Here is a 15,198-nt window from a genome sequence, read left to right on the forward strand (position 1 = left end):
TGTGCTTTGTAAAAGAAACTATGTTCATTGTTTTCTATTGTAGTCTATTCACTCACGACGTTTCGGCTCTTTCAATAGAGAAACCCTAAACACTGATCATGACATTTGGACCATCGAGTCATAAGATGGAAAATCACATGCACTTTGAGACCTGCATGCAATATGGTCGTCTTTCAATAAAATTAAAACAAATTTAAACAAATGAAATAACATATGTCATGTGTAGTTTATGGATGTTTTATTGAAAAACATTATACTTATCACTTATCCCAATCTTCAGCAAGCTGTATTATTTAATATATATCAAAACACATACAATTGCATTTACATTCAATTATATGTAAACGTTCCCGGACGAAATTGTCAATGGGAGCACAAATCACAAATATAAACATTTTCTCATTCTTCTAGGATCTCCGATTACAATAATTAGCACAACTGAAAATGCGCCTATCGTAGCTAGCATTATCTATACATATGGAAATGTTTGTAACCATGAAGCACGATGGCTTAATTATGAGTTACCTTCAGTAAGTTAACCTGATCTTTTAAAGATAAGGCAATTGGCTTTCCTCATATTAATCAACAAGTATGAACATTTAGCCATTTAAATTCATGAGTATATTTTAACAACAATGCTTTAAAGAAGCAGTCTTGTCTTGTTGTTGTTGTTGGTGGTGGTGTTCTAGGGTTTAACACCATTTTCAGCACAAGATAGGCTATACATGGCGGCCAGTATAACTGGCGGATGAAGAACCCTGGAAAACCCAGGGAAGAACCACCGACACACGAGAAGATACTGGCAGGCTTGCCCGCGTACCCACGCTAGCCGAGCCTTGGACTCGAACCCACGCAGACAGAGGTGAGATGGCAGTGATCCGGAACGGTGAGCGCTTTAGACCACTCGGACACTCCGAGCCCCCAGTCTTGTCTTAAAGACGTTGTTACTCCCATGAATAAAATGTTACAAAGTAATATTAAAGTTGCATGAATATACTGTCACAAAGCAATCTTAATGGATTGTTACACGCTTTGATATACTGTCACAAAGCAATGGTAATGCATTGTTACTCGCTTTGATATACTGTCACAAAGCAATCTTAATGCATTGTTACTCGCTTTGATATACTGTCACAAAGCAATCTTATAGACGTCGTTAAGGGACGGTCTACATATATTATGAACTTCAGAGATAGTGACAGGTGTAAGGTGAAGTTGTTTGCATTTGCAACATGCACAATAGAGATAATGTTTTCATACTTCTGTGTTACTGTCATTTACTGAGGATGAAATTTAATTGGATATTCCACTTTAGGAAATAATACTGGATCTAAGCACACACCTAATCAACACGTATGTACTATAATCAAAAAATATGCATGGATTAATCTACAATACAGTATCTTTAGCAGTTATTACAAATAGGGAAAAATATTTTGCCGCGCTAGGCTGTATCAGTTTCTGAAAATGCAATGAACGAATTAACAATGATATAAAAAGTAAAGAATATATGGGATCTTTTTTACAATTTACATTGAAGTAAAGGAAATGAAAATGATCATGTGCAACTAGCAGTTGTTTGATTGGTGCACGTGTTTAGCATCGCCAAGCCGTATACCAAACAACCCAAAATACACACATCAATAAATCACCAAGCTAAAGGTAATTAAAGTTCTTTAGCAATACCTAACATATACAAGGTCGAAATAAAATATCCGATATAACCAGTGAAGAAATCCTGGGAAAACGGTTTCCTTTAAAAAGTTAAATCTTTGCAAAATACGAAACAAATATGCAGAGCACCAATTTTCCGGCATTCATATAATGCCACAAATTAGACTCACAGACGTAGTTACTGGTATAGATATGCTGTCAAAAAGCATTTATTGATGCGCACACAAACCGATATAATTGCAGGATACTCTTATTTATATTGGCGTTCAAAGTATAGTTATTTCTTGAAAGGCAGAATTAACTATTCCAAATTTGTTGTCGACATTTCTGCTATGAATCAAATTTGGAATTATCGGATGTTTAGTATCATTAAAAGTGCTGTTCGTGGACACTGTGAAACTCTCGATAATTTTTGGTAAGTTGGGTGCCTTCATAATCAGTCCAAATATACTTATGATCATCGGCAGGAAGAACATTGCGTGAGCCGCGCTAAAAAAGAGAGTGAGTAAAGCGACTTTGAAAAAAGTACTGAAAACGTAGGATCTAACAGCAAGAAGAACTGGAAGCCCAAGTATGGACCCAAAGATCATAATACAAATTGGGGAGTTGGCCCTTGTGAGAGATGAATACACTCGAGACTGATTATCGATGGCCTCGACATAGTAAAAGGCAAAACAGCAGTGCACTGCCACCTCAACAGCGTATGCGGTTGTAAGTATAATGTAGAGAATGGATATGGTGGTCAAGGAAACACCCCAGAAGCAAAGGAATCCGAATGTACCTAACATAATGGAGAAGGCTGTCCATATGACAAGAAGACAAATTATTGGCTGAGGAATTAAAGCAAACGACATCAGTGCAAGTGCAATAATAGCTGTTATCAGTGGCCTTAGCATATTTGACTGAAGTTCTGTTGCAGATTCAATCCGATTTGAGAATGAGCTGTACGCAAAACCTGGCAAAATGTCCATCTTTTTAAACTGTTTCAGATGCTTGTAAAGGTCTATTGCTTGCTCAGATGTTTTCAAGTTCACCGTTCTTACGTAGACGCGGGAAGCCATTATGTTGTCGTTTCCATAATTTGAATAATACACATCGTTTTTATACTTTTGATGCTGTTGGATAAAATGGTTCAATGTCGTCAAATTGTGTTTCTCACTTGAATTGGTGTACATTTCGTATGCAGAGAACCAGTTTATAGTAAAGCTGTCATCGATGGCTTTGCTGTTCTTCATGGTACTAATAATATCTGAAACTTTCTGTTGAGTGTTTATGTCAGAATGGTTAACATAACCATCAATAAAGAACATTACAAATTCCTTTTTATCAAAATGCTCGAGAGTTATCTTATTGTATAGATATGAATAAGATTGAGGGGAGATCATTTTGCTATCTAGCATATCATACTTCAAATTAGTAGCTCCCCATATAGAAACTGCCAAATAACCTAAATAAAGTAAAACTGATACAGTCTTGAGAGGCAAGTAGAGAGCAAATCGTGACATGAACGCCCTCGGCACAGTTTGACAGTTTCCGTCCAATTCCTCGCTAGAAGATGGCTCCTTCCCGCTACAGCAGCAAATGAAACAACGAGACCTCCCTTTCTCTTTTAGTATATCAGGCGACTCTACTGGTATACATATACAGCAGTGCCTCTTCAGAGACACGCGTTTTTCGTGCAAGGCAAGACAAGCAGCAAAGAAGGTCATATGGTTAATGAAGACAAATCCCAACGTTAATGCTGAAATTAGATAATTAACAAAATTGAGCAATTATTCGAGCTTGTAAATTCAAAAGTTATACTTCTTATGCGGAAAACAGATTTGGGACAGTGAGACTGTTTTGGCACAGCACACTACAAAGAATGAAGAACAAACATTGACCAAAAATGTTTCGGCATATTTGTAAATACTTAGAATATATTATAAAGTGAAGAGCATTGTGTTTAAGTTTATTTAACTCTTAGCAATATTGACGTAAACAGAACAAATTATAGTGTTTACTTTAATGGACAAAGTTCTCAGAGATAATAACACGAAACAGATAGTTTTATTTTTAACTTCACTCTCACAGCCGGCTATGATTTGTTAAATACATATAGAACAAGGCTATTGTGAGTATGTATAACAGATGTTTTATCCCATTGTATAGATCTGACCAGTGTGGGTTGATGACAGCCTTACAAATATTTTTTGTTTATTTCATCCACATGCTATAAACGAATTATTTATATCAATTCAGAAATATATACTCACTGTTGTTTGAAACGTTTAGACACAGTTAAAAAATAAATAGAAACTACATACCTAGATACAAACAGAAGTGGCGCATTACGGGTATATTAGACCAGATTCCTACACCGTAGGTCATGATGTGGGTAAAGAGTGCCATAGTGATACCCGTGCTGGATGGGGCAAAGGTAGCCAAGAAACGGTCCTCATAATCTGATATTGTTTCATAGTTCACCGAGTGGGACAGTATAATCAAAATGTAGTCAATCTCTAGACCTGCAAACGACGTAATATATATATATATATATATATATATATATATATATATATATATATATATATATATATATATATATATATATATATATATATATATATATATATATATATATATATATATATATATATATATATATATATATGTATGTATGTATGTATGTATGTATGTATGTATGTATGTATGTATGAGCTACATCATTTATATGATTTCCATAATATAATAAACCTGAGTCTGGGAAATATTTAGCAGTGGATGTTTAAGCACAGTTAATTAAGTCGTGACTCTAGAATCACTTTTGCAGACCTCAGTAAGTTTAATAGCATATAAAATATGTTATGAGTAAATACATATCGTGAAATGCAAAGTATAAATCACTACCACAGGTGGTTAAGATATTTTAGCAATAAATGACATTCAATGATGTTTTCTTATTTATTATTTAAACGATTTCCTCTTTATCTTCATATCAATCAAACAGTCAACAAAAATATTTTTAGTGCAATTTTGCTCGGGCGCCTTTGTAGATTATTGTTTGTATACCAACTTGCCGTTGTTAGAGTTTTGTCCAAGTAGGTTACGTTTTCTTTCAATAGTAGAGAAACTGTGTGATTTCCGCTATTTTAACTAAGAAGATTACGTGAATATATCAAGAATGATCTTAAGGAATACATAAATAAACCTACCCAAAAGAATGTATGGCGTGCAACCGATGATATTTGTAAATAGCACCCCACACCAGCTCAAAAGGCCCCAAGACCCGAGAACACTCAAAGGCACCACTAGGAACCCAGCACGGCTCAAATGGACCCTTTTGGAAACACAGTCTCCAGATCCTGTGATGAAGTTGCTGTAGGTGATAAGGACGGTGAAACAAAGACCAAAGAAAGGAATATCAATGATGGCCTCGTTGCTTATCTCTTCGTCAGTGGAATCGGCTGATGAAAATGCAGTACCAAGAATATCTGACTTCAATTTTTTTAATGTTTTCACGAACGCATGTTGCCATCTTCTAGCCCTTTTCAGCTCATAGGAAGAATTCTGTCTGAGATTGAATCTTAACTTGATGTATCTAGCCGAAAGAAGGGTTCCGTTTTCCACATTAACATCACCCAGAAAAGTTATATTGTGGTTGGAGCATGTAGGGGTATTGCAGGAAGTGTACCTGACGGATCCGCTTTGAACACTTTCCTGGTATGGTGAGTTCGTCAGTTCTATTCCTTCTATCACACATTTTTCATTTCGAATCGCGCACACATCACTGTATGACAGTCTATCACCGGATAGGCTGATGTTAAGAATTGTATCTACTACATTTGAAATATTGTCGAAGACTCCATCTTCAAATATATTATGACCGTGCTTAGGGAATAAAATGACTTCACCGTATCGAAGTGGATGGGACATTGTGTGAGGCAAAAAGTTATTTCCAGATTCGTCTTTAAATATTGAGTCGATCCGGGCCCTGTCGATGAGGGACTTGGTGTTTTCTGGTATATATAAATACTGGACGTCATTATTCAAATTTAATCGAAAGTAAAGGCCAAGGCCTAGCACTCCATTTATTAATATGGAGAACAGTATGAATCTCCAGGGATGGGCTGCCACTTTCTTTCCATAGACAGTGTAGAAGGATTCCAAAAGCTGTTTAACTCTTGTTTTCTTGCTCATCCTGAAAGTAAGCACAATAATTTAAAATATAAAATAAATGCAACAGTTTTGCATAAAAGAAAATTGGTTTGATGAGTACGTTTAAGGTCAAGTGAGGTATACTCAGAACGGCTATAGTCACTAAAGCAATTTTCGTCATTAGTCCTGCATGGGTACGGTTTCTATTTGATATATGCCGACTCTAGGACAATAGGGTTGCAATTTACTATTTGGCATGATAGCACGTTTTGACTTGAATATTGCGAAATTGTTATTTTGTGCTCAGAGAAATGTTAGTATTTCTTAAGTAAACAAACATGAATATCATTTGAAAATCCAAATTCTCCTTTGGATGTTTACTGCCGTATCACAAAATAAGATCACGTGTATTAGCTTATTCAGAGACGTTAGTGATATACTACTTACCTCAACAGTGTCTGTAAACGTGTTATGGACAGTGATTTTATTAGTAGTTGTTACAAATTAATCATGTAACTTCCTGATCGTGTAAGTAAAATGACCGTAGACTGTTCTCTGAGCCAGCCTCTGCCAGAACACTCGAGACTTGCGTTAAATCTTCAAAGCCATTCTAGTTCTCCTCAAACGTTTTCACAAAGTGCACTGTGTATACTATTTGAAGTTCTAGATAAAAAGAGATATGAATATGTCCCCAAACTGTAAATGCGATGTTTGCCGACAGATAATTCGCGATATTTCTAGAACAAATATTTATATTGTGCGATCGACTCGGTTGGTGTGGAGAAGTGAACAGAACATTTTCAACCCGAGTGATATTGAACACAGCTTGAAAATATCGATGGTAATGAACATATATAAAGAAGGTTTCATTTGAAAAGAATGAAAATCGTGATTGTGTCCTTTATCTGTGAGAATATATCTCTGTTAATTGTAATCGAAAAACGCTTATACAAAGTTGTAGGAAAAACGTTCGACAGCTTTTTACAACATAACTTCTTCACTTGGAGAGTATTATTCACACGTATTTATATATTCCCCGTTGTTATGTTAGCATCCTTCCTAAATTCGGGGTAATCGACAGCATTGCTATTCTATACTGCTGCTTCCGATGATGCAAAAGTGACTTCATCATCGCATGTGTACTTGTATTTCTCTTCCTTGACAGCAGAAGAATGTTTTGCTCTTATATTGTGATGCACAGTTTGACATTTTACATTTTATGCCCGTTTGAGTGCGCAGGATGTAGTAAGAGTCCAAAATATATTTGCTGTTGTTTCATTAAATGAGTCCATTGCAAAGACTTTTATGATTTCTAAGATTGATGACAATGATTATGATTGGCATAATTAATGTAAGCTATCAATTATTCCAATATAATATTATGTATATATCTAAGTCTCATGCTGCATAATCAATGTGTTCAATAAAAATTTTAGCTTTTTCTACATGTCTGTCGTTCTCTTCTGTGTAAGTATGTGCTCTCCATTGAATGGTACAATCTGATTATATTACTCAAAGCAATAGGAAATACGTTTTAAAATAATTAACGACAGCATATTACAAAAGTACGTATGTAATTCGCAACAGAGTGATGCGATCATACTGAATAATGAAGATTATCAGATGATAATATGACCACATTCCCATACACCATAATAATACAAAGAACAATTTACTTAAAGCCGAACATAGTGAAAGGACGAAACTTTAACAAACGTGAGATACATATCATCTTTATATGGCAATGACATTTATTGGAGAGACTCAATTTATTTACGTCTCGAATATTTTTAAGCCGATTAATGAACTCTAATTTAGTGTTTTCTTAAAGAAATGTCTGGGCGATTGAAACATTTTCCGCTCTTCCTGATTTCTGTACACACCAAATCGTTCGATGTGTTAAATATACTCAACAGCGCGAAAATTGGTCTGTTCCCCTTAGTTTTAGCATGATATGGAGACGTCAAATAAATCGTGGTTTCTATGAAGCCGAAGCTCGAAACTGACATCACGTTGTTTCATACGGAGGCTGAAAGAAATAATTTCTAAACATTTCCAAAAAAGCAAACGCAAAATTTGTTTAATAATAGCGTAAACACTTTAATATTTCTAAACTTGGAAGGCTAATTTTCAAATTGTATGTTCTCATCAACTGTGGATGAAATTAAATTAAATGAATAAGCGTCTGGATATAATCATATCTTTGAAGAGTATCGTCCGTCGAACATGTCCGAGTGAACGGTGATTACCATTTGACTGGTAACTTACGTTTCAAAGGTAGAAGCTCGACCAGTTTCAAAGGTAGAAGCTCGACCAGACTGCACACCATGTCAGTGTCTACTTACAGTGGAACACATTCTTTTTGAGTGTATCTCTAACACAGTGTTTCACGACCAAACACCGTTTCAGTACTAGATAAGGTCAGAAAACGACGGCACTGATTTGACACATAAAGTATGCACCTCGACAAGTTTGCATATACTACCAGTATCCAGTGACCGAGGAACACATCCGTCTCTAGTGTGTTGACTTCAGAGTTGTCACATGAAATATTTGGATGCGTACTCTATACAAATGTTGTATGATGATGAACTAGCGAACATCTTTCTTTTTTAATGTAATCACTCTGGCATATCATAAATTTTAAGGATTTTGCATGAGTCACCTGTATATTTTTAATATTATTATATGCACCTTGCATGTTTTATCCAGTTTATCCTTAATGTTCTATAGTTGTGTACTTCATGTTAGAAAGGGTTTATCTTATATAGGGTTCTATGCAAATCTACATTTACACATTGTTTCTAATTTTACTTCGAGTGGCCGGTTACCCCCAAAACTACTGCAGAGCTTGTTGCAACCGAGCTGTATAAATGGTCCCGATAAGACACACAGGCAATTTTGCAATGATATCTGGTCCAGTTGTGACACCGGTCCGTTAGGTAAAAGAGTATTGTTTCTTTGTTTTCTCTGGTTCACAAGTGTGGTTAGCAAACGAAATAGTTTTTATTGTTGCCTCATGGTTCAAAACCAGTTCAGTTATAAACAAGCACAGAAACATTCCTACGTTTATTCATTTTTGTATATTTAAATGGTGACCACAAGGAACGCTTTTTGATTTAATACCACTTCTTCATTGTGTCAAAATGGAAAGATGTTATATCAATTAACAAATAATTAATAATTGGCAAAAGCCTATATATGTAACTAACTGTCCGTAAAAGGCCAGGAACTGTTTCAGAACGAGTATGGTCTCATAACGGTGCAGTATCTTTCTGGATCAGGTTGAATGGGAAAACTTCCTTGTTACCAAATGGCTCGTACCTTTCAGGACCACGTAAAGTCGCAAAAGAATCCCAGGGCCCTTTCAAGAATAGGTAGTGGTCTAGATATGGCTCGGCACGATCCAGTTTCGAAATGAAACTAGGTTGATTCAAAACGGTGCTGACAACACAAGTAAAGAACGTCTGCTTTAGTTTGTGAGTTAGCGGAATGTAATGTGACCAGGTAACACATTTGAAGACTATCGCATTTTATTCATTATGTGAACTCGATAAACTACCTTTTTGATTACGTAAAGCCAGAAAAGATCTTGAACTTGCTAAAACAATGTATATTATACGGCAAATTTTTTTATCAATTTTCAAGAATACTATAATTTATGATTTCTGATAGTTCCTCACATTGAAATTGTATCTTCTGAGAACATGTTACCTGAACTTTGAATGATTTTTCTTCTTGAATTTGTTATGGCAATTTTTAGTTTGTTTTATTGTTACAATTTATTTGGAGGGTCGGGGCCGATTAGTCAAATGCACTCACCTTTACCGATCACTGCCACCTTACCACTTTTTCCGTGGGTTCTAGTCTTATGCTCGGCCTATGTTTCTTTGTAAGAAAGCTTGCGTGTAGCTTCCCTTACGTCGGTGAATCTTTTCTGTCTTCTCACTCCTCCATGTATAACATATCACGTGCTTAAGATTGTGTTAAGCACATAACAAGACCATTTTAGTTTCCTTAGCACTATCTATGATTCATTTTGCTGATTTGCATTTGAAACCTATATAGAAATACCTGCTCGCATTTAATATAGCTTTATGAAGACTCCATGATCAGAATAACCACTTTTATGCGCATTTTAAAATAACATATTACCTACAATAAATAATACAATGGCTGTTCTACAAAAAATTACATATGCTTGGCATATTATATTTTGTGATGTCATATTTTATCCACATTTAATAAAATACTTGAATACAATGAGGGGAATCATTTTAATTTTTTTACTCTCTTGGGAATCATACTATCATTAGAATTTGATTTGTATTGATTACATGATGTAAACACACTGATTAATAGAAACACACTATTTTAATTTTGATAATTGTTATTTTAACCCTTTATTGGTACTCTTTTATAATGAACCCTACAATGACAGTGCAGACTTCATCCACTGTTGTATTTTATCTGTTCAACAGCAAAAGACCGTGACAAAGGCACTCTATAGAAGTCATTTTCAACAGATAATGAACAACTTGGTGTATGACATAGATATTAAGTTATCAAATGCATAAAGAGAATATTATCCATATTTGGGGGCGATATATAACCAATATTGTGATAGGTGTGGGCATTTTCACTAGACGTATATTCTTATTCCCAGGTCCATTATTGTCATGGCTTGTGTAAGATGACAATCTAGCATTATAAAGATGAGTATGATGTTATATACACATATCTTGATGTTACCCCATGCAACTGGGTTTTGCCTAAGCTTTCATTTAGTAAATGTTAATTAAAAATATGATTGGTTATTTACAATATTTGTTTATTTGATCTTTTCTTTTGCTCCTTGAATGTTATGTAGAATTTACATTATTTCACAAACGTTTGCACACTCAATCAGTGCACAAAGGTTTTTCTTATAAGCAGAGTTGAACTTTGAAAACATAGGGATTTCTCTTAATTAATATTGGATTCATCTCAACTTCTTAAATAGAGGCAGCCTAAAAATTCTATAAAAAAACAGGCCGATTCATGCTTATTAAAGACCCAGGCATAATATAAAGATCATATTTTAATATTTACAATACTAAAGAGTAGTTTTCTTTACGTTATAAGATTGACTGCATATCAACTGATATAATTTATTTGATAACTGGTAGTAAATGTAACATGCAATATATTGTAAATATCTAAGCATATGGATCATTATTTGTCTCTTCATTATGATTTTACTTATGCAATATTTATTAGAGACCTCTTCCTTAGATTCTTATGATAATGCATCTCATGTAAGCGTCATAGCAACGACTTCATTGATTTATAAATACGTGGACCTCATCCCTTTTTATTTTGTACTTCAAAAGGCTTACATTATTTGCAAAATTAGTAATACAAATTTATGTCGTATGTGTTGTGTTTTTTATTTCGTCTTCTTTCAAATTTCAATTCTCTACTAAATTTTTTAAATTTGAAAGCACTATTAAAGACTCCCTGTCCTCACATAAACATTAATTTCTCGTTTTATAGTTTGTATCACAGATACGGATATCAAATAGATTAAACATACATAGCTACTAAAGAAGTAAAGGTTTTGAGATCAAACATTGAAGAGAATGTATCCAATAAATATATACTAATTAGAAAACAATCCTGAACGTACATTTAGATACGGCAGGTTCCACCCAACACCGTTGCAGGGAATATTTCATTGCGCGTTGATTGGTGTTTTATAATCAGGTTTATTATTTATTTTATTCTTAGAAAAGGACGATGCTTAAGGAAAACATTTTTATGTTGAAGATTATCTACTTACGTTTTAAAACAATTATGCATACGAGCATTCCTTCTAAAAGGACCTCATTGCGCAGACACATAGTTATATACCGTCTGCATCTTTGGAAAGTTTATATGAATTTTGTACCTGATGCCAAATTAATATCGAGATCACTCTGCTAAGTAATCGAAACCCCTTAGTTAAGTACACTCATGTAGAGGACATTTGTGAGGCTAAATCTAAGATACCAAGAGCTACTTTACCTTATCAGAGTTGTCGTCTGCTTCTAGCAATAATAGGTGCCGCACTGTGGAATACCAGTTTCGGGATAAAATGAGAAGTCCTGCTTCCGATTGCGATTGTCAGGATGATACTATCTTCAGTTGTAAACCTACATATCATCAAGTACATGAAGAACGAAGTTATACAAGGCACCCATTCTTCTCGCTGTACCTAAACCAACTTGGTTATAAAACTAAGTATGGAGAGCATTAACACCATACAAAATACCGGCAAAATAATTCAAAGCGGCAAAAGAATGTCAACACATAGACAAGATAAATGGAGAGACAGATAGAATACTGGATATACACCATAAATCACTCAGACAAATAGACAGAAAGTGCAAATGTAGAATTCGTATTAGCTAACAACACTGACTTTCTGAACAGTCGACTTGTATAACCAGGTTCAGGTATTCATTAGCTTTGCTGGAAAATGTGTATGTATTTGAAATGTTTTCCGTAGTTTATAACTCGACAATCAACTACAACCGTAAGAAAGTGAATACTAAATGAAATTTGTCAAATAAAAATTTGCTTCATTTCAAACTGAGAGTGAAGAAGAAAAATGAATGTAAAGCATCCGATATGTATTTATATAATTTTAGGTTTAGATGTCGTAAATACGGATTGAAACATTCAGTTCATTTGAGCTCACATTGTTGCTGATTGTTGCTTACAATGGCATTAGTACGTAAAACAATAGCTCCAACACGGTCCTGTGTCAAAGGAAATGTGGAACAGTGGAAAAATAAACATTGGTTTTAGCATGATCATAAGTGTATTGTCCTTAAATGTAACTATGTTCGTCTTAGTTTACGACCAGATGTGTTTGATCAACGAGTCGTATCCAACACTCCTTGCACTACATTTTGTATATCTCATCTCTATTGACTTGACTTCTTCGTAACTATTCATAAAGAAACTTTAAATCCCTCCCGTTAGAAATATCTTTAACCAATAACGAATAATTAAGAGAAGAATACAGAATGTTATTTCATAAGCACTCTACAACAAGACTTTATATGTTCAAAATCAATTATTCCAGATTCATTAACAAAGTCAAACAGACATTAGATAACTGCTCAGTTACAATTTTATCGAATAATAGTTAGGTCATATATTTGAGTGAATTCACAAGGATTCATCAAAATTAAAAACAGAGCTCCTACTGTTATGCATGATTTGATAGCAGCCGCTAAAGGGTCATGTTCAGGTAACCTATGCTATTACCATAATCGCTAATTTTATCAGCTGATAAGATGAAGTATCACATCTTCGCGTTTGGAGACAGAGCAGAGTGAATGAAGAGCATAAACTTGTACAAAACGAATTTATTCACTTTCAGATGTTTGAAAGTTGCTTTTCCGTTGACTAATTCAATGGTAACCAGAACATGACCCTTAAGCGGTCGTCGTCAGATCTTCAAGTATGATAGCGGAGATCTGATTTTAATCAGACTGATGATAATATAATTTCCATCATCATAAGGAATTTGAAGATTGATGTGTCTGCTCATACGTAACCACGAAAAACACATGATGTTTTTAAACATTACAATGATTTTAGAAGCATAACCAACATCAAATAAATATGCTGAAAATGCAAATGTAGTAAACAAATGAATACTATAAGTTCTTACAAAATAAAAAGAAGACTATTCAGTGGACATTGGTATAAAAGATACACAATGCGAAGAACGCAAAGAGTGTGTTAATTGGATAAAATCACACCTTCAATTTTATACAGTTAAAACGACATCATGACGGAGAAAAACTAAAGGTGAACATGAAAGCAGAATGAAATTATTTGATAGCGATAAAAGGTTGAGATAAGACGATTGCAGTACAACCACAACATAAAAGTAAATTGCATCTTAATTTTGTAATGAATAAATTATATCATTATACATGGCTTCAAATATTCATTGTACTAGACGAAAACCCCATAATAAAAAATATTTAATTCCACTTCAATCTATAATGGAGATTAAAAGAAATAGCAGGCAGACTTAAAATCAGTTATGCAGTTGGACTTAGGAATCTTTTAATGGACATTTGAAAAGGTATATATTGATTAGGGAAAAATGGGATTGGTATTTACTTTATATGATGTCAGACTATACCAAAATAAGATAATAAGTAGAAAGCATAATACTTCTGAAAATCAATTACACTCGTAATGAAATCACGGGACATACATCTTATTGGGGGAATAATCCCACAAAATTCCAAACTGACATGCAAATGGTAATTTATTGGATGTTTGAAACGGTACACACACAGTGTGGTTATTAAATAAGTCAAGATGCACATTGGTGTTTCGGTAGGATAGCATATTTAACATCGCATATACATATAGACACGTTCAACAGAGAGATACTACATAGATGTTTCCACAATGGGTAAAAGACAAACTGATTGTAATATCGTTAAAAATACTGAAACACTTGTAAAAATCATATTAACTTACCATGAAAAATATATTCATGACAGATATACACAGTATTGCCATAGATGCTCAATAAAACATTGAATAATGCTTATCACAATGTTTGTTGCTGATCGTGGTAGAGATTAAACAATTAATTGAATTCCTTTATTAGTTTTGCAACCAGCGACATAACCCATTTTCATAACTAGGTCAATAAGGTAACAAGAGGATACTTTCACATTCTAACATTTTCACGTTTAATGTGAGTTTTAGAAAAATGTTCCTAACGCATACATGATTGTTTACATCACCCAAATTAATACGGCCAATAACGTTTTAGCTGTATCATGCACAATAGAAATATAATCTGTAATATATATTTTGTTCTTTTCTTGTCAAGGGAATATACTGTGTAACAAGTGTTTTGATTCCATATTGTGTACCTAAGATGCATATCAAATATTGTATAATATTTTGCTTACGTTTACACTATCGTCAACAGTTCTTTCAATACTATTGTAAGAGCGTTTCAGGATTGTCTCCATATTAAAATTCAATCCTTTGGTGGATTCTTTCTCACTTCTGTTTTCCCCACTGTAATACAATTGCATTCTCACTAATCTTCGTTTCTCCAGAATCATATATTACAGATAAAAGCATCTCCTGTGATGTTGGTTTATAAACCCTTTGTATGTCCGTTATTGGTAGTGTCATTGTTTTTCACGGTCTCATTACAACTGCCATCAGATACAAACTTGAAGTTAGTAATAATCGTCCTGGTACAATCTATTCTGCTTATGACAGGAAACAATTGTCTCTCCGTATTTTGAAAGGATTTTTGAATGTTATTTCATTGACACGGTACACAGAATCGCTCCTCATCAACTAATT

At 34.2% G+C, this 15,198-nt stretch overlaps 1 protein-coding gene across 1 annotated transcript; it reads right to left on the reverse strand.

Annotated features, from left to right (window-relative positions):
- Positions 1-231: 231 nt before the first annotated feature.
- Positions 232-12,083, reverse strand: LOC149778339 (patched domain-containing protein 3-like). Its single transcript, XM_089939151.1, has 4 exons — positions 11,857-12,083; positions 4,869-5,854; positions 3,981-4,181; positions 232-3,415 (listed from the first exon to the last, which is right to left on the reverse strand). Exons 2-4 carry the CDS (start codon positions 5,851-5,853, stop codon positions 1,941-1,943), a joined length of 2,661 nt encoding a protein of 886 aa, XP_089795277.1. The 5' UTR covers position 5,854; positions 11,857-12,083; the 3' UTR covers positions 232-1,940.
- Positions 12,084-15,198: the final 3,115 nt, after the last annotated feature.

Source organism: Sinohyriopsis cumingii, chromosome 17, assembly GCF_028554795.1.
Source record: "Sinohyriopsis cumingii isolate HCF-2022 chromosome 17, ASM2855479v2, whole genome shotgun sequence".
Taxonomy (NCBI): Eukaryota; Metazoa; Mollusca; class Bivalvia; order Unionida; family Unionidae; genus Sinohyriopsis; species Sinohyriopsis cumingii.

Coding starts and splice junctions, on each gene's coding strand:
- LOC149778339 (XM_089939151.1), bottom strand. CDS start 5,853: ATGAGCAAGAAAACAAGAGTTAAACAGCTTTTGGAATCCTTCTACACT. Junction 4,182..4,868: donor CACGCCATACATTCTTTTGG/GTAGGTTTATTT, acceptor CGTCGTTTGCAG/GTCTAGAGATTGACTACATT. Junction 3,416..3,980: donor CCACTTCTGTTTGTATCTAG/GTATGTAGTTTC, acceptor ATCTAATTTCAG/CATTAACGTTGGGATTTGTC.